Source organism: Globicephala melas, chromosome 15 (genome assembly GCF_963455315.2).
Source record: "Globicephala melas chromosome 15, mGloMel1.2, whole genome shotgun sequence".
Lineage (NCBI taxonomy): Eukaryota > Metazoa > Chordata > Mammalia > Artiodactyla > Delphinidae > Globicephala > Globicephala melas.
Window position 1 is genome coordinate 60,329,474 of NC_083328.1, and position 19,945 is coordinate 60,349,418.

General features: G+C 45.6%; 1 protein-coding gene across 2 annotated transcripts in view; it reads left to right on the forward strand.

The window, feature by feature from the left end:
* Positions 1 to 19,945, forward strand: part of TM9SF4 (transmembrane 9 superfamily member 4) — a 56,628-nt gene that overhangs the window by 16,958 nt on the left and 19,725 nt on the right. For both annotated transcript variants that reach the window (XR_009558998.1, XM_030830945.2), the window contains exons 2-8: positions 6,608 to 6,721; positions 11,372 to 11,471; positions 16,221 to 16,389; positions 16,489 to 16,618; positions 17,859 to 17,982; positions 19,445 to 19,563; positions 19,666 to 19,777. Coding sequence is in view for 1 of the 2 variants with exons in the window: in XM_030830945.2 (XP_030686805.1) it covers positions 6,608 to 6,721; positions 11,372 to 11,471; positions 16,221 to 16,389; positions 16,489 to 16,618; positions 17,859 to 17,982; positions 19,445 to 19,563; positions 19,666 to 19,777 (868 nt within the window). In the remaining variant the exon portion in view is untranslated. The remainder of the gene's footprint in view (positions 1 to 6,607; positions 6,722 to 11,371; positions 11,472 to 16,220; positions 16,390 to 16,488; positions 16,619 to 17,858; positions 17,983 to 19,444; positions 19,564 to 19,665; positions 19,778 to 19,945) is intronic.

The following is a 19,945-nucleotide window of genomic DNA, read 5'->3' on the forward strand; positions in this document are numbered from 1 at the left end:
ACGTATGTATTTGCCACATCTTCTTTATCCATTCATCAGTCGATGGACATTTAGGTTGTTTCCATGTCTTGGCTGTTGTAAATAGTGCTGCTATGAACATAGGGGTGCATGGATCTTTTCAAATTATAGTTTTGTCTGGATATATGCGCAGGAGTGGGATTGATGGGTCATAGGGCAACTCTATTTTTAGTTTCTTGAGGAACCTCCATACTGTTCTCCATAGTGGCTGCACCAGTTTTCATTCCCACCAGCAGCATAGGAGGTAGAGCACATATATTTTTGATTAGCAAGAAATAATGATGTTAACTGTGGGCTTTTCATTCGTGGCCTTTATTGCATTGAGGTAAGTTCCTTTTATACTTTTTTTTTGAGAATTTAAATCATGAATGGATTTTTTTTTTTTTTTTTTTTTTGCCTGCATTGGGTCTTCGTTGTGCGCAGCCTTTCTCTAGTTGTGGCGAGCAGGGGATACTCTTCACTGCAGTGTGCGGGCTTCTCATAGCAGCTGCTTCTCTTGTTGTGGAGCACGGGCTTTAGGAGTGCAGGCTTCAGTAGTCGTGGAGCGTGGGCTCAGTAGTTGTGGCTCGTGGGCTATAGAACACAGGCTCAGGAGTTGTGGCACACGGGCTTAGTTGCTCCGTGGCATGTGGGATCTTCCTGGACCAGGGCTCAAACCCGTGTTCCCTGCATTGGCAGGTGGATTCTTAATCGCTGCTCCACCAGGGAAGTCCATGAATGGATGTTGAACTTTGTTAAATGTTCTTTCTGTGTCTATTGAAAAGATTATGTGATTTTTTCTTTCATTTTGTTAATGTAGTTTATCACATTGATTGATTTGCATTTGTTGAACCATCCTTGTATCCCAGGGATAAATCCCACTTGATCTTGGTGTATGCTCCTTTTAGCAAGATGTTAAATTCAATTTGCTGGTATTTTATTGGGGATTTTTGCATCTGTGTTCATCAGGGATATTAGCCTATAGTTTTCTTTTCTTGTGGTATCTTTGTCTGATTTTGGTATCAGGTGATGCTGGCCTCATAAAATGAGTTTGGAAGTGTCCCCTCTTGTATTTCTGGAAGAGTTTAAGGATTGGTATTAACTCTTCTTTGAATGTTTGTTAGAATTTACCTTTAAAGCCATCTAGTCCTAGACTTTTCTTTGTTGGGAGGTTTTTGATTACTGATTCAGTCTTCTTTTTATTCAATTTGTTGACCTATAATTGTTCACAATAGACCCTTATGATCCTTTTTGTTTCTTAGGCATCTGTTGTAATGTCTCCTCTTTTATTTCTCATTTTATTTATTTGAGTCTTTTTCTCCTTAGTGTTGCTAAGGGCTTGTCAGTATTTTCAAAAAACCAACACAGTTCTGGGTTTTTTTTTCCTATTTTTTCACATTCTCTTTTCAATTTATTTCTGCTCTAATCTTATTATTTCCTTACTTCTCCTAACTTGGGCTTAGTTTGTTCTTTTTCTGGTCCCTTGAGATGTAAAGTTGGGTTGTTTGTTTGAGGGTTTGTTTTTTTTTTAATGTAGGCATTTATCACTCTAAACTTCCTTCTTAGTACTGCTTTTGTTGCGTTTCGTAAATTTTGGCATTTTTTTTTCTTTTGTTTAAGGTACCTTTAAAATTCTTGTTCAACTTCCTCTTTGATCTAAGAGGGTGTTGTTTAGTTTTCACCTATTTGCAGGTTTTCCCATTTTCTGCTGTCATTGAGTTCTAGTTTCATTCCTTTGTGGTCAGAAAATATACAGGGAATGATTTCACTCTTTTCAAATTTGTTAAGACTTGTTTTGTGACCTAACATGTGGTCTGTCCTGGGGAATGTTTCATGTGCACCTGAGTAGATGTGCATTCTTCTGCTGTTGGGTGGAAGGTTCTATATATGTCTATATATATAGGTCCATTTGGTCTGTAGTGTTGTTCAAGTCAGCTGTTTAACAGTTTTCTATCTGGATGTTCTATCCAGTATTGTAATTGGGATATTAAAGTCCCCTACTATTATTGCATTGCTGTCAATTTCTCCCTTCAGATCTGTCAATATTTGCTTTATATATTTAGGTGCTCTGATGTTGGGTGCATATATATTTATAATTATTTTATCTTCCTATTGAATTGACCCTTTTGTCATCATATAATGACCTTCTTTGTCTCTAGGCACAGCTTTTTTTTTTTTTGGCGGTACACAGGCCTCTCACTGTTGTGGCCTCTCCCCTTGCGGAGCACAGGCTCCGGACGCGCAGGCTCAGCAGCCATGGCTCACGGGCCCAGCCGCTCCGCGGCATGTGGGATCTTCCCGGACCAGGGCGTGAACCCGTGTCCCCTGCATCGGCAGGCAGACTTTCAACCACTGCGCCACCAGGGAAGCTCTCTAGGCACAGCTTTTGACTGAAAGTCTATTTTGTCTGATATAAGTATAGCTACTCCTGCTTTCTTCTGGTTATTGTTTACATGGAACATCTTTTTCTATCCTTTCAATTTCATTGTGTGTGTCTTTAGATGTGTCTCTCGCAGGTGGCATATCACTGGATTTTGTTTTTTTATCAATTCAGCCACTCTATGTCTTTTGATTGGGAATTTAATCCATTTACTCCCCAAGTTATTCTAATGTGCATCAGGGTTGAGAACCAGTATCCTAGATGTACAGATAGGGTATAGAGGTAATAGATGTCTCAGGGATTCTCACAGTAGGTCCTTGGACAGCTGGAAAGGTGGGAGGTGTCAAGAACTCCTTAAATTTGAGGATTTGAAGAAAATCAGCTATCAAGTGGATATAGCAAAGATTAAGAACCATAGTATTCAACCTGTATGCGAATGTATGATTTTACATTTTTATAGATCAGAGGTTAGTTGATGCTTATTGTTAGCCTGTTCGATAAGGATTTGTTGAGTACTCACATCACCAAAGCCAGACAAGTGATTAGTGCAGGTGGAGAGATGGCAGCTACTTAAACCATAATACAACATGAAAAGTGCTATAGTAGGGCCTTAAACAAGTACAGATTTAAATACTTGTCAGATAACTTAAGCAGCAGTCTTTGAACATGTATAGATGTGAAAGTTCATTTGGGTGTTGGGTAGTTTCAAATTTCTTGCCTCTAGTGTCATCATAGAGATATTTGCCAACTGCCTTGAAAAATAAAGAAGAAAGAGGATAATTCCTCCTGTGGGGGTCTGAGGGGTTCTTGAAGGAAGCAACATTTCAACTGGACCTCCAAGTGTAGGTAGGACTTGAATTAGGTAAGGGCAAGTGTCAGAAACAGCCTGAGCAAAGGCCTTGAAGGCAGCCTCACCTGGGCAAGTCTGCTTGCCAAGGGCAGAGACAAACTTGGGGTCTTCCTGAAGGCTTAGAAAGAAAAGGTGGGAGGTGCTGATGGAAAGGCATCTTGGGGCCAGCAGGTAGAGTTCATTCCATACCAAGCTAGAATTGCTCTAACCTAGGCGTTCAGAACAGTGATGTTTTCTTTTGCCTAATTTATTTTATTATTTTTCTTAAGTGGTATAAATATGTATAATCCCCAAAGAAAAACTGGAAAATACAGATATGCAAAAAAGGAAAACATCACCTCATTTTCTCAAACATAACTTTAAAAAAGAGGGGCGTGCCTTGCTGAGCAGGGTTCTATCCCCTGCTTTTTCTACATAAATCTAAAGCTTGAATACTCCTACTCAAGAAGTATATCATCATGTTTAATGACTACATAAAAGGGTAAGTGGTTACACCATAATTTAACCCATTCCACTAATATTGGACATTTTACTATTGTAAGTTGTGAACTATTTCACTATTTTAAATAACCCTGTGGTGAACATCCTTTTATGTACATTTTGGCATATTTGTCATATTTTTCTTAACATGTCTAGAAGTAGAATTGCAGGGTCAAAGAGTATGCACTTCTGGGGGACTTTTTTGGGGGGAGGATTTTGATAGCGTCAAATTGCCCTCCAGAAATGTTTCAGTTTATAATCCCTCCAGCCATATGAAAATATCGAAACAGTGACATTTTAATATCTAAAACTAACAGTATCATCTTGGTATAGTCATTAATTCTAAACTGAACTTCTGAATTGCTTTTGGTTGCCAACTTACATTATTCAAAAATTCTAGCATATTGTGGAAATAATTCTTTGCCATTTTTCATCTGTTGATCCTTCCTGTAAGATAAATTGATTTGTGATTTGTTGATAGTATCTATGTGTGAGGATTGTCTGTTTTCTGTATCATTTTTCAAAAATTTAGAGTTGGGTTATTATTTTTAAATGACTTTTGGCTGACATTTGACGTCAGTAGTACAGGGTTTGTCTTCCTTGCATTTAGTTAACTGGAATTCAGGTTCAAAGAGGAATTTGAGGAAAACAAAGGGCAGGATTTATTTCTCTCACACAAAGCACTCAATCTGAGGACTGCCCAGTGAGGCCTAGCGAAGAGAGAGGGCTAGAATCTTCTGATGACTGGTCAAGTGGAGGAAATCCTCCACTTGATGGAGAGGAAATCAGAAGCTGTAACCAGCCCACAGTCAGTAGGCTTTCTCTCACAGAAAGAAAGAATAAAACTCTGTTTGTTGTTGCTGTATCAAGGCAAACCCATGCTACTAAAGGCTTCTCTTTGTACGTGCATGGAACATCTCCAGAGGGATTTTCAAGGAACTGGTGCTAGCAGTTGTCTGTGGGGAGCTGAAGAGGGAGGAAGATTTATTTTTCATGGTTATACCCATTTGTACTGTTTGAGTTACTGGATTGGCCAAAAAGTTTGTTCGGGTTTTCCCATAATCTTCGCAAATATTTACTGTATATGTTTTGCTTTTTCAAAACTTTTTTAACCTAGTTATTTTTTTAAAAGCCTCTCTTACGCATGGTTATGTAATATGTTAACATTAGAGGAAAGTGGGTGAAGAGTATATGGGAACTCTCATAGTATATTCTGTAAATCTAAATTTATTTAAAAATAAAAAGTTTAAAAAAATGACAGAGGCGGGGAGCATACTGACTTCCTATACAGAATCCTACCCCATGAGACATTTTTCCACCTTTTTGTCTTGTCATTTCTTTTAAAGATCTTGCTTTCACACCTAATTCTGCTGACTTTGTGATTACCAGATTCAATAAAACTGTCTTAGCCATTTTTCACTGTTTTTGTTGGGGTCAGACTATTATTTCATATTTCATAATGCACATCAGCTGACAGATACTTATAAACATCACAGCAGATCAGAGGAAAGCACTCTATGAATATATTGCTTTTAAGAGTTTGACCAGGCTTTGTATCTAAACTAGTGCACAACCTCAGAACCTTAAACTTTGAAAGCCAGTTTTCCTCAACTTGTGCTCCTGGTAAAAACACAGATGAGTCTACATTTTTGGCAAGCCCCCTGAGTGATTCCGATTCCCTGTAACACTGAGTTCCAGAAAGAATCGTCTGAGAGAGAGAGAGAGAGAGAGAGAGTGTGTGTGTGTGTGTATGGTGGTGATGGTGACTTGAAGGATGCGGGGACAGGGTAATCAGGGGGCTGTGGCCAGTGTCCGATGGGAGTAAATGAGGGTCTGAAATGCCACAGCGGTAAAAGGGGTGGAGAGAGAAGGCAGATGCAGCCGCGCAATTGAGTTCGTGATCCAGGTGTGTGGACGACAAAGTTCCTTGTTCAAGACAGGCAGAGGGAAAGAAGCTCTTCTAGTACCTTGAGGGGGCGAAGCATATTAATGGAGGGACAGAGATGCTTTGATGGGGTACTTCTTGAGGTGGGTAATTGACCTTTCTTGCCTTTGATTCCCAGGTGCCAAGCACTGGGGACACAGTCCCTGCTCCCACACAGATTACATTCGAATGAAGGGGGACAGATAATACACAAGGAAACAGATACATATGCCCATGCCAATTAGCTGAGTCCATGAAGAGAAGTGGAGTAAGGGGTTGGAGAATGGGTGATAGGAGCCCTGAGGAGGCCATTTAGACGGGCTAGTCGGCGGAGGCTTCTCTGAGGAAGTGACATCTGAGAGAGACCTGAATGAAATAAGGGGGTGAGTCAGGCAGGCACCTGTGGTAAGGGCATTCTGACGGAGGGAGCAGTGAAGGTGATGGCCCTGAGGGGGTGGAGAAGGACTTGCTGTCAGGAGACACGAAGGCCGGCGTGAACGGAGCTGAGGAGGCAGAGGATGGGAGGCGGCGGGGTCAGGACAATTTTGGAGGTGGTTTGTAGGAAAATGTATTGGTACCATTGGAGCTTCCTGACAAAGCAAGCCCGTTGCTACGTGGAGAAATGGGAATTAATGGGACACTGTGGAGCTTTGTTTCCTGCTGGCCCTACAGGACAGTGATACATGTGACATGATGAAAGGGACATTGCTCGAAGAGTGGGGAGCCGTGGCTCCTGTATTAGTCTGCCCTTTTGCCCTGCTGTCAGTTACTGCGCTCAGTTTGGGGCTCATTTCTGGAAGTGCAGGATCAGTGCCTCATAGCACCCTTGGGGGCATTTAGAGGGTAGCCTTTGGGGGGCCTCAGGCTTCTCAGAGTGGGGATGAGACTGCGTCAGTTAAAGCAGATGTGACGGTGCCCCAGAGGGCTGTTCACCTCTTTCCCCCATTCCGACTGCCACCTCTCTTCTTCCAAGCAGGATTGGTTGCCGTGGTCCCTGCTGCTTCTCTCTCTCACGTGTGATACCGGGGCCTTCTACGTTCCTGGGGTCGCACCAATCAACTTCCACCAGAACGACCCTGTAGAAATCAAGGTAAGTGCGTTCCTGGTCTGTGGGAGCCAACTGTTGCCCAGTTGCTGGGCAGCCTGGCCAGAGGACTGTTGCGAGTTGGTCACGTCCCTCCTGTGGTTGCAGAGAACCCAGACCAGTGCTGCTCAGCCTGGGAGGAAGAGGATTCACTGCGCATGGCTGGGGCAGAAGTGGTGTGTCCCTCTGGCCCCGCCGCCTCTCCTCTCTCTCCGCCTCTGGCTGTCTCTGCATCTCCCCCTGTATGAGTGCATTCTCTCTCTCTGTCCCTCTCTCTCTTTCTCTTTGGCTCTGTCTCTGTTTCTGGTTCTTCCTGTGTCTTTGTTTCTCTCTCACTTTCACTCGCTTCTGTGCCCACCTCTTTCTGTGTCTCCATCTCTCTCAACCTGCCTCTTTCTCTGTGACATCTCTGCCTCTCTCCATCCTCCTGTATGTTACCGGCTTTCTCTGCATAACTCATATCATCTATGTATACGCATGATTATTATGGCCTTTTTTTCCAATTTTAGCTTCTGCCAGGATTCTCCAGTTCAGTATTTCCAAACGGTGCACTGCATATCTGAGTGGTGGTATATGAGATGATTTTAAGTGGCTGACACGTATGTTTTATTTTAATAGCTGTTTTCTTTTAATTATACTAGAAAATATAGCCATTACTTCAACTCATGATTCCATGGCTGTCATTGTTGGGTTTCCATTTTTAATAGTGTTAAAATGTTTGCTTCTTTTTTTTTTTTTCTTTTTTTTTTTGCGGTACACGGGCCTCTCACTCTTGTGGCCTCTCCCGTTGTGGAGCACAGGCTCCGGACGTGCAGGCTCAGCGGCCATGGCTCATGGGCCCAGCCGCTCCGCGGCATGTGGGATCTTCCCGGACCGGGGCACGAACCCGCGTCCCCTGCATCGGTAGGCGGACTCTCAACCACTGCGCCACCAGGGAAGCCCAAAATGTTTGCTTCTTAAATAAAGGTATTTACCTAAAAATGAATCATATCCAAGAAAATAGCAGAATAAATGGTAAGTAGATAGAGCAAGTTGGTACATGAGTGATTCGGATTTGAAAGCATTGTCCTAAATCAGAGTCCAGAAGAACAACCAGCTGGGCCACCTCACCTTGTCAGCCTAGATGCCCACCTGTGGGCCAGTCACCTGTGACAGGGTTATGGGAGAGTCCTTTAAAATGTGGTTGATCGGGGCAGTGGGCAGGCTGGCACCTTGGCTAATGTCTCGGACTCTTGGTGGCATTTTCAGAGCCCTAAACACGGCTGAGGGTTGGTGGTGGATCTTCTTGGATCTCATTTCCCAGGAAACAAACTCTAAGGTGGAGATTTGGTGCAAGAGATTTATTGACTAGGCGCCCAGTCCTGGAAGCAGGACTGGGCAGAGGGAGATATTAAGCTGTGATAAACAGAGTCCTATGGAAGGCTCCGGAACTGGAGTGGCCAGCTGCAGAGTTCTCCCACATTGAGGCGAGAGGACTGGCCACCAGACAAGGGGTGTGACCTTGTTCCAGAGCTCCCAGCTATAGGGACTCCTCTCTACCATCACCCAAATATAACCACTCTTAATACTTTGGGTTATTTTTCTTAGTCTTTTTTTTCTGTGCAGTGTTTACAGTGTAGGGTACTCGGCATTCTCACACTTCCGTAAACCCCCAGCTTCTTGACTACCACATTGGTCCCCCATAGGCAAAATAACGTAGAGTTGAAGTTTTTAAGTAGTCCTTCAAATCCTTAGTGATTCTGTACAAAGGTCTAGCAAAACTTATAAAGCAATGAAAATAAATTCTGCTCCTAAAATGTACATTTCTTGTTGATGGGAACCACATCTTTACTGGTCTGTGCAAAAGCAAAGCAGTGAGATTGTGTGAAAATAAAGTTTTTATCCTGTCCTAAGCATCACAGTGTTCAAAAGGGGGAACAGAAGCCCAGAAAATCACAAAGGGCCATCCACCTGACATGCTGTCATGTACATGTGCCTTTGTTTGCCACCACATTTTGGGCATTTGCAAAATTATAAATTGCTACATGTCATGCTTATTTGGGGCATTAGATGCAAGCAACTTTTCATTATCCAGGGGGAGTTAACCAGTTTAGAGGTTAAAAATATAATACATTTGTGGAAAAACGAAAACTACCACGAATCAAGTTCTACAAGGGCTGGGATATTATCTTTCTCGGTTACTGCTGTGTCACCAGCTCCTAGTACATAGCCTGGCAGGGTGGATAAATACATATGATCAATGACTATTAGAAAGTGTCTGCATTTAGAACCATGTAGTAGTAACAAGTAAATGCACCATTCCATGTGTTGCATTACTGTGAGCATCCCTCTTCCTTAGAAGTCAGACTTGTAACTTTCGGGAACAATAATTAAAGTCACCTTTATTGAGGATTATTTACATGCCGGGCATTATGCATGGCTTAGCTCAAGATGCCCCCTAAGAGCCCTCTGAGGCAGATACTGTATGTTTTAGAGATTTACTGAACATTTTACAGTTACGGAAACTGAGGCCCGAGGAAGTGAACCTGCTTGTCCAAGGTCACATTGTGAGGGAGACATAGGGTTAGTTCAGAGCCCGGCTCTTAACCGCCGCGGTACCCTTCCTCCCAGTGCCTCTGCCAGAAGCCCCCTCCAGAGCAAAGCTTGTGGCATGGGGAGGACAGGGTGGCTCTGGCTTCAGTCCTGCCAAGCTGGGCATGTGAGAACTACACCTTGGGTGGGAAGGGAGAGGGCGGGAGGGGACATAAAGGTGAGACTCAGTTTCTTTGTAATGTGGCTTCTTTTTTGATTGTCCAGAAGGAGAGAATGCTAAGAAACACAGAATAACAGGCTGTTATAACAGATAATAACTTTTTGGTCATTTCGCCTCAAGCAGTTCATGAAATGCTTAATAGAGGTCCCCCGTCCTTCAATTCAACATCTAAAAAGCTCTGAAACTTAGAGTTTTTCTAAACTCATTGTAGGCGAGACCTGACCTGAACTGTTTATTAACTTTATTTTTCCCACTTAGTATGAATATTTTTGCATTTCCTTGTCATTGAATGTGGGGTACTGCTCCAGACCCAGCTGGGGGGTGTTATAAAACCCATGGTTTTATAATATACCACATTGCTCTTTTAAAATTGGAAAAATTTTTAAATTAAATTAAATTAATTTATAAATTAATGTAATAATGTAATGTAATGTAATAATTATTAATGTAATAATGCCGAGTATACTAAAGATGAGTGGGTACCAGAGAGGATTACTGAAACAGTCATTAAATTAAATTAAATTTTAAATCTTTTAAAATTAAATTAAAAATCCTAATTCCAAAGCAAGAATTTTAAGTAAGGATTGTGGATCTGGATTCTAAAAACTATTTATACTTTCAGATGGTGTATGAGGAATGGTTAATAGTTTTTAAATAGCAAAGATAATTTTAGTTGCATTTAAATTAAAATTTCGGACTTCCCTGGCCGTCCAGTGGTTAAGACTTCGCCTTCAAATGCAGGGGGTTGTGGGTTCAATCCCTGGTTGGGGAGCTAAGATCCCATATGCCTCGCAGCCAGAAAACCAAAACAAACCAGAAGCAATATTGTAACAATAGCAATAAGGACTTTAAAAATGGTCCACATCAAAAAAAACTTTAAAATAATTAATTGATTAATTAATTTTTTTTTTTTTGCAACATTTTGACTGGTTCTATTTTATCCATGTTTTGGGGAGTTGTCTGTGGCTGTCACTGTTTCCAGAGCTGCATTCTGTGTGCTTGCATCACTTCCTAAATGTTCTTCTTCATGGTCTTCTTAAACTTCATCTTTAATGGTTGCATAATATTTAATTGAACGAATATATTGTGGTTTATTGACCAATTTCCCATTACGGAGCTTTTAGCTGTTTTTCCATTTTTTTCTCTTTTTTCATTGTGCAAACATTTATCGAGCACCTACTATGTACCTAGATCTCTAGGCACGGTGGTTACATAGGTAAGCAAGACACATATGGTCCTTGCCCTCATGGAGTTTAATCTTAAATTCTAGTAGGGGAGGCTGATTTCTCTGGAAAAAGAAAACAAAAACATAAAATAATTACATTTTATCAGACATGCTACAAAGATAACTAGAAGTGTTGAAATACAGAAGATGAGGGAATTCCTTTGATAAGATGATAAGGAAAGGACTCGAAGGTGAGGGGATTTAAGCTGAGACCAAATGTGAGAAGGAGTCAGAGAGTCGGGCAGAGAGGAGCAGGTTCAAAGCCTGAAGCAGGAGAGCGCTGGTCAGGCTCAAGGAACTAGAGGCAGAAGACCACTGTGGTTAGGAATGAGGAGTGAGCTCTTTGTTCCTGAAGTTTTTTCCCTTATTTGGAGTTATTTCCTTAGGAAAGATACCCAGAAGTGAAATTATAGGGTCAAAGGATGTCAGCATGTTAAGGACTCTGAGTATATATTGGATTTGGTTGTGATTTTAAACAAAATCTATAATGTAATCTAAAACTAGTGAACTGTGAAATAATTGTATTGTATAGTATACCAGAGTTGTGTCTGCTGCGGTTAGTTTGCTTAGTAGGTAATAATGCCGAGTATACTAAAGATGAGTGGGTACCAGGGAGGATTACTGAAACAGTCATCTTGATTTCTGGGTTGGAGAATAATGGCCTCCCTTCTTCCACTAGGCTGTGAAGCTCACCAGCTCTCGCACCCAGCTGCCTTATGAATACTACTCACTGCCCTTCTGCCAGCCCAGCAAAATAACCTACAAGGCAGAGAATCTGGGTAAGTTCTTCTCTCACACTGCTGTCACGCTATCCCAAAGAGGAACCCGGATCTCTTCATAATGTTAATAGCAGTTAACCCTTATATAGCACCTACCGTGTGCTGGACACCATTCTACATAGTTTATATACAGATTAGCTTATTTAATCCTCATAACATCCCGAAGGAGGTAGTTGTGGTGTTGATTCCCATTTTACAGGGTAAGTGATTTGCCTCTGGTTATACTGTTAATTAATGGCTAAACTGGGCTTGGAATCCATGTAGTCAGGCTTCAGAGCTGGAGCCCTTGGCTACTGCTCCGACTGGCTCTCCTTGATTTCTAGATAGCCCCTTCTGTTTCTTGTGGCTTCTGTAACCTGCTCTGCTTTTAATTAAAAGAATGAGTGATTATCTCTGGCCCTAATGGAATCAGGGACATCACCATAGTTCTTGCTAAGCTGTGCAGGCCTTGCCTCAAATAATGTGGGAAGCACCCAGTGCAGTGTCTGGCATATGTGTTCATAAATAGCAGCCATTTTATTTTAATTCAAATAATTCCTCATTTGGTGGAATTTCAGGCTGAAAGGAAAAGGCATTTGGTGGCCTCTATTGAGGACATGGTTATTAGTACTTACTCTGCCATCTCAGTGTTAAGTCCTGGAGATAAAAACTTAGAACTATGCCCTCCCTGACTTCAAGGAACTTAAGAGACTTTCCTGTTCTCTTATAGCTTAGGGAGGGGAAAGGAGAGAACTGGCTCTTGAGCAGTCCCCTGAAAGGGCTGCCTTCTCCATCAGGGCTACCCATGGCTCAGATGTTTCCAGAACCCCTAGCCAACAGGTGTACCTACTGCCAGGTATTGGATGTCCCAGACCAGCTGGGGCAGGCCTCGACCAAAAGCAGGCAGCACCGCCAGTCCCGAAGTCTCGCCTTGTACAGTTGGACGGAGGTCGGTCTCGGGGCCTGGGCTGCTCTTGCTGCCTGCCGCTTACCCTTCTTTTCTCTCCACACCATGCCGTGCTCCGGCCACCTTGCCACTGCTGGGAAGCCTGACCTGCTGTGTCCTCCAGACCCCTCACAGCAGCTCCTCCCTCCCCCTGTGAGCTGGTGCGGATTCATCTACAGCCCAAGGCTGAGCACTTGGGCACACCTCAGTGTGATACTGCGTGACCTTAACCTCCGTGAAGCTGGGGAATGTTCCTGCCTCGTAGAAATGGAAACTTCCATGTACAGAAGTTATCCTGCCACACTGTATCTCATTCCAGCTTTGTGTAGTGCCTCCCTCTGTGGCCTAGGGGCTCTTTGAGCAGCGGGATCATGTCTTCCATGTGTCTCTCTCTGCCACTTCTGACCCAGTGTCTGACACATAGTTGTCATTCAGTAAAAGTTTTTGTCCTCCCTGAGTGGAGCAGAAACAGCCTTGATTGAATGCCTTTTGGGTCGCAAGCCTTGTACTCTACGTCCTCATCATCATCACTGTTAATACTTAAAGGGCTCTAACAGTGAGCCAGGCATTGTTCTAAGCACGTCTGTGCTTACCTTAGTTAATTCTCACAACAGCCCTCTGAGGTAGCTACTCTTACTATCCCCTTATCACAGATAACAGAAGCGAGGCACAGGAGGTGAAGTCACTTGCTACAGGTCACTCGCCGAGTTGGTGGCAGAGCCCAGGAACTCTGGCTTCAGGGTCCATAGCCTTAAGCAGTACACTCTGCGCACTGTCTTACTTGGTTCCGACTGTAACTCAGCAAAGCCAGGTATGATGGCCCCCATGCCATAGTAGAGGGCACAGCAGCTTCAGAGGTTTGAAAAACTTGCTTGTGGTCACATGGTCAATGGGTAGAGAAATTGAGATCTTAACCCAGGTTTTTTAACTCTAAAAACAGAATTCTTTCTGTTGTCCAGACTGCCTTTTCCAGAAAGGTTCATTTGGGCTGTCCAAGGGCTGTGCTCCCGATTATCATGTTGGTGGCGATTCATATCGTGGCGGGGGGGTGGGGGCATGTCTGCGGCAGCTGTACTGGAGTATGACATCAGACTCGTTTAGAGGGTCCACTCAGCGTGTTGCTCGTCTAGTGTGGCTGGCTGTGTGCTCCCAGCTTTAAAAATTAAAATGAATACTTCTGTATTAGAACTGAGCTGTTCCAGGCCAGTGTGTCCTCTTTCTTGGTTTAAATGTATCAATAATTTCTAAATATCAAGAAGTGATACCCACCTTACTTGATCTTCAGCCCTGTTCCTCTCTCTGTATGTTCTTCCTTTCCTCAAGTGAATTCCTTATTGACCTTCCTGAAAAGAAGTGAGTGGTAAGGCGTGGTGTAGAGGAAAGAGCCCAGGGGCTTAGCACTACCACAGTCACTGTCATAGGCTAGTCACTATCTGGGTCTGGTTCTCAGCATTGTCATATGTAAAATGGCAGAGGATGACCTAGATCATTTCAGCAGTGGACCATGCAGATATCTCATTGGTGTTCTTGGCCTCCCACTGGCCAGTCCCTCCCTGGGTTTTGCAGACTCACCTGCATAACTAGCCTTCTAAAAGAGGGGGAAAGCAGGGGAGAGGTGTAGAGACCTTCATCCAGGCGCCTTTTCACCCTCCCCCCCTCCTGAGCGGCCTCATCCACTCTTGTCAGAGTGCTACTTTGCACAGCTGAGTGGTTCTCCCCACTGTGGTAAAGCTAGTGGCCCTGCCACTTACCATCTGTATCCCAGCAACTCACAGCTTCTATCTATAGCCCTGACCTTTCCTCTGACCCTCAGACTTGGATATCTGACTGCCTGCTTGACATAGCCACTTGACATATGCAAACTGAAAAAATGCCTTCAGTCTAAATTTGCTGTTTTTCCCATTTTCCCCCCAACTGGAACTTGGTTGTAGAAGCCCCATAGTCTTCCTGATATGCACCGCTCCTCACTCACCCTTTGTCAGCCAGCACCAGCCCCCCTAGATTTCACCTCCTCAGTAGCTCCTGAGTCTGTGTACTTGTTTCCGCCCTCACTATACCCTCTAATCCAGCCACCATCACCGCCCACTTGCATAGCTGACTGCCATCGCCCCCGGCCAGTTCCGTGCATCTTCGATATTTTCTTCACAAAACAGCCAGAGTGATCTGTAACCAGAATTGGATAATGTCTTCTGCCGCTCCTGTTAGAAACCCTTTATTGGTTTTTGTGGCTCTCTCGATAGAGATCAAACTTCCCGTTGGCCCACAGGCCCCCTGAAGTCCAGCTCTAGCCCGTCTCTCCAGCGTGCCTCAAGTCACCCGTGCCATGTGCACTGCAGCCGCACAGGCCTCTTACATTTACCGCGTCATCCCCCTGCCTTCCCCCCGCCCCCCAACCAGGCAGGGGGCCTTTGTGCGTGCTGTTCCCTTCTGTCTAGAATAGTCTTCCCCTATCTCTTTGCCTAGTTAAGGCTCTCTTCCTTTAGAGCTCACTTCAAGCATTACTTCCTCAGAGAAGCTGTCCTAGACCTACTCCCCCACACCTAGAGCAAGTTCCTCATATTGTACTATACCTTCTCGTTATCCTGATTAATCAGTCTGTCTTCCCACTAGACCATAAGCTCCGTATGTCTGTTCAACATTATTTCTTCAGAGCCCAGCACATAACCAATATCTAGTGGATGTTTGGGAAGGAATGAATGAATGAACGAATGAATGACTAGGCCAAGAGTCCCACATCAAGCGAGTCCACACTGGTAGGCAGCTGTTAGACCAGGCGTATGTGGGCATTAGTGCCGCCTGTGGGCTTTGGTAGGTCTCCTTCAGCTTGCCCCAGTTCCACCTCATCCCAGTAGAAGTGTTAGAATGGCTCAGAAGGAAAGCACCATTGGGTTTAGTTGACAGGCCCTGACTGCTCGGTGCCTGCTCTTGGAACGTCTGGCAGCAGGTTTCTCTGAGGCAGTAGGCATGCAAGGGGTGTGCCAGTTTGTTAAGTTAAAAAGATGTTTTGGCTGAAAATCTGAGGTGCTGGATTTTACCCTACCTCCCTTCCTCCCTGAACCAGGATCTGAAGATGCAGAAATAAAGAGGAAACATTATCTGCCCTTAAAGAGCTCATAATGAGGTATGAGGGCAGAAACTTAACCTATCAACATATTGTGCAAAGTCACATCACTGACATATGAAAAGGTGCAGAAGTGATGCTGGTAATAAAAATAGTATTTGTTGTCTTCCCACTCTATGCCTGGTACTTTATTTCTCACTGTAACCCTGTGAGATGCGTACTATTATCCCCATTTTACAGATGAGGAAATTGAGGCTCATTGAGCTTAAGGTACTTACCAAGACTGCTAAGCTAGTCAGTGGCAGAGCCAGGGTTCAGTAGCCCTCTCTTCACCACTGTACGATGCTGCCTCTGTGCAGAGGGCAATCCGAGGAGGGAGTCACAAACTCAGTCCTAAGGCGGTCAGGAAGGGCTTCCCGGAGAGTGGAATAGAAGCTGAGCTTGAAGGGTGAGGAAGAGTTTCCCAGGAACACGGGGCAGGGAATGGCACTCCAGGCAAAGGAAACGACATGTGGCCCAGAGGCACGGAATGACGTGGCATGTTTGATGTGCTCTGAAGAGTCTGGTGGTGCTAGAGCACAAAGGGAGAGGAGGGACAACAGGGGGGCGTCAGGTGGGCAAGCCTGGCCTGAACAGGCAGGGTAATGCATTGAGTGCCAGGCTGCAGGACTGCTGAAGGCCCTGCAGGTGGGCCCTGTGTCTCTGCTGACCTCAGCAACCTCAGGGCTGAAGCTCTGAGCTCCATCTGTCTCTCTTATGGCAGGAGAGGTGCTGAGAGGGGACCGGATTGTCAACACCCCTTTCCAGGTTCTCATGAACAGTGAAAAGAAGTGTGAGGTTCTGTGCAGCCAGTCCAACAAGCCAGTGACCCTGACCGTGGAACAGAGCCGGCTCGTGGCCGAGCGGATCTCAGAGGACTACTATGTCCACCTGTGAGTTGTCCTCTGCTCCCTGCCAGCCTCGAGTTCCCATAGGGGAGGGCACTGAGGGAGAGGCGATCTGAGGGACTGAGCGGGGCCTTGGGTTTCCAGCATTGCAGACAACCTGCCCGTGGCCACCCGACTGGAACTCTACTCCAACCGCGATGGCGATGACAAGAAGAAGGAGAAGGACGTGCAGTTTGAACACGGCTACCGGCTCGGCTTCACGGATGTCAACAAGGTAGAGTGTCTTGTGCTCAGAGGGCTGGGGGAGCCACTCCCCAAAGTCACGAGCACTTGGGGCCACAGAGGAGGGGGAAACATGTAGCTCTAGGCTTAGGAAAGGTGGGGATGGCCAAGACAAGTTCCCCCTGGTGCCCCTGGCCATGGCCTGTCAGATGTCTGAGTGCTGTGGGCCCGGCTCTGGCAGATGCTACACAGGAGGTGGAAGGCACAGTGCCTAAAAACTCAGATTCCACATAAATATATGATTATATGGATTATAAGATTAACCACCGCCCCCCCCCCCGCAAAAAAAAAAAAAGGAAGTCTGGAACTTCATCAGTATGTAAGAGAGAGAGCTCAGCAGTGGTCAAGAGCATGCAGGTTCCCTGGGTTTTGAATCCTGCCGTCACCACTTACTAGTTGGTGAGTGACCTTAAGCCTACCTCTCTCACCTCTCTAAGCCTTGGGTCCCTTATCTGTAAAATGTATGTTACAGCCATACCTGCCTTTTGGGGTTGTCATGCAGAGTAAATCAGATAATCTGTGTAAGCACTTTATAGCACAGCCACTGAGAAATATGCTAATGGCATTGATTGTAACAGTGATTCTCTTATATTTGTCATTTTCTAAACTGAACACATATTACTTAGGGAATAAAGAACAAAAGCATTTCTTTTGAGGCACAGTCCCTGTCCTCCAGGGGCTTTTTTCATAACTGGGAAGAGAACTGACAGTGTAAGATCCTGGATCTTAAGTCCCAATCCTGACCGTGCCAGTGCTTTGACGGTCAGGGCCAGAAGAGTTCAGAGGGAGCTAATGTGCAGGCAGGTTGTCACGGAGGAGGTGGGCCTTGAAAAATAGGTAGGCTTGAGCTGAGTGAAGTTGGGACAGCATTCTAGTTAAGTGAATGCCGTGAACAGAGTTCAGGGTGGGGACTGTTCACGGGGCAGGGAGGGACCCAGGGAGACCAGGCGAACTAACATGTCTGGGAGGGTGACGGCAGCTGGGTATGTTAGGGTGACAGAAGGCCTTGAATACCAGCCTAAGGGGTCTGAACTTGTACCTAGTAAGCCCCAGAGAGCCCTGGAGGGTTCATGAGTAGCGGGTTGCTATAAGAGCAGTGTTTTTGGAACACTGGTACAGTTGGGTCTGCTAGATGAGGGAAGGGACCTAATACCTGGCTGGTCACCCTGTGTGATTTTTCTGGTGGTTTCTTGGCTCCTAGCTATTTTGTTCTCTTTGTTGCGCTGTTTTAGATCTACCTGCACAATCACCTCTCGTTCATCCTTTACTACCACCGGGAGGACCTGGAAGAGGACCAGGAGCACACATACCGCGTCGTCCGCTTCGAGGTGATTCCCCAGAGCATCAGGCTGGAGGGTGAGTGGGGAGGTGTGACCAGAGGGGCAGGGCTGGACGGGCCTGGGCTTCACACCCAGGGTCTTTGCACCCTTGATTCCTGAAATGGCTGATAGGCCCCAGTGTGGCATATGGGCCCAGCCAAGGTAGAGTCACTACATTCCCATTAGAGAAGATGGGGGGCAATGGGAGAGCTGACAGGGTGTCTCCTGGCCTGGCACAGCACCTTACCAGCCACCCCGGGAGGTAATGTGCTGATTATGATAGGAACCAGAGGCTCAGAGAGGTCAGTGACTTGGCCAAGACCAAACAGCAGTTTGGGGCTTTGCTGGGCCATCACAAGAAGCAGCCAGCTCAAGAGCAAAGGGATGAAGCACAAGGGGCAGGGGTACCGACGGAGCTGCTGGGCAGCAGCTTTCAGTGTTTCCGCTCCTCTGTGTGAGTGATTGGCCCCGGGTCAACAGCTGTGCAGGAATTTGAGCGCCCAGGCGCAGCCCTGTGGGCCTGACGGGATCTGGTCGGCCTCACCTTGCCTGGCAGCGCTAGCTCACCACAGGGCGACTTCCATTTCGCATGCCTGGCCTTTTGTCCACAGTGGTGGTGAGTTTCTGGAGCTTTTTTAAGCTGTGGAACCTCATAGTCAAACAAAGTCATACGCAGAAGTCTTATGTAAAACATAGACCCTGCACTTTCGGGGCATCATACTGCCTCTCCTCCCGTCTGTGTCATGGTTACAGCTTGACATTTACTGTGTGAGTGTTTGACAGCAGCTGCTCCCCCACTGGCCCTTCGAAGTTAGAGACCCTGTCTCCTTTTCTCACCACTTTCTCTCCAGCACAGTACCTGGCACATAGTAGGTGCTTATTTATTGTATGTTGGTTGAATGAATGGACAGACAGCAGGATGAACAAATGTGTAAATGAAGGAAGGAAGCATCGGAGTGATTGAATTACTAAAGTGCCAGGACTCTGGGGACTAAATGAGTGAGGGAACGTATGAGAGAGTGAGTCAGTGTTGTTTTTGCCTGTTGAATGGGACTGATTGAATGAGCAAATGAATGCTTGAATTGATTGAAGGAAGAATTCGTTTGACTAAATAGGGACTCAGACCCCTCCCCACATACACCTCTCTGCAGCCCCTAAGGCCCTTTGGAAAGTCAGGGCTGTGGGAAGCACAGTTTTTTGTTTCTTTTTTGTTTTTGTTTTTTCATCTTTATTAGATTATAATTGCTTTAAAATGCTGTGTTCATTTCTGCTGTACAACAAAGTGAATCAGCTCTATATATACCTATATCCCCTCCCTCTTGGGGCTCCCTCCCACCCTCCCCACCCCACCCAAGGGAGCACAATTTTAAAGCTCTAGTTGCCAGCTGTTCTCCCAGCCACTGCTCCGCAGCACGCTGCCTCTGAGGGCACCCGCAGAACAGACCCTGGGTAGTGGCACCAGCCCTTGCAGGAACAGACTGAGTCTCTGTCTCTCACAGACCTCAAAACAGACGAGAAGAGCTCATGCACCCTGCCTGAGGGTACCAACTCCTCGCCCCAAGAAATTGACCCCACCAAGGCGAATCAGCTGTACTTCACCTACTCTGTGCACTGGGAGGTGAGAAGGGGCTGGAGCCCACGGCAGGGGAGGAGGGCTCTGGTCCAAGCAGCAGTTATCAAGGTGGAGGCCTGACTCTCAAGTGCTTCCTCCCACCACCAGGAGAGTGACATCAAATGGGCCTCTCGCTGGGACACTTACCTGACCATGAGTGATGTACAGATCCACTGGTTTTCTATCATTAACTCCGTCGTGGTGGTCTTCTTCCTGTCAGGTGAGAGAGCTATGGGTTGGAGGGTGGAGAGGACAGGGGGTGAGGGATGAGGGGCTGAGGTGTCACATCACTCCCAGGAGACTTCTAGGGTGTTCTTGGAGCCAAGCATAGGTCAAAAACAGACATTAGGGCTCTGTGCAAGGCATCAGTACACAGAGGTAAACAAGA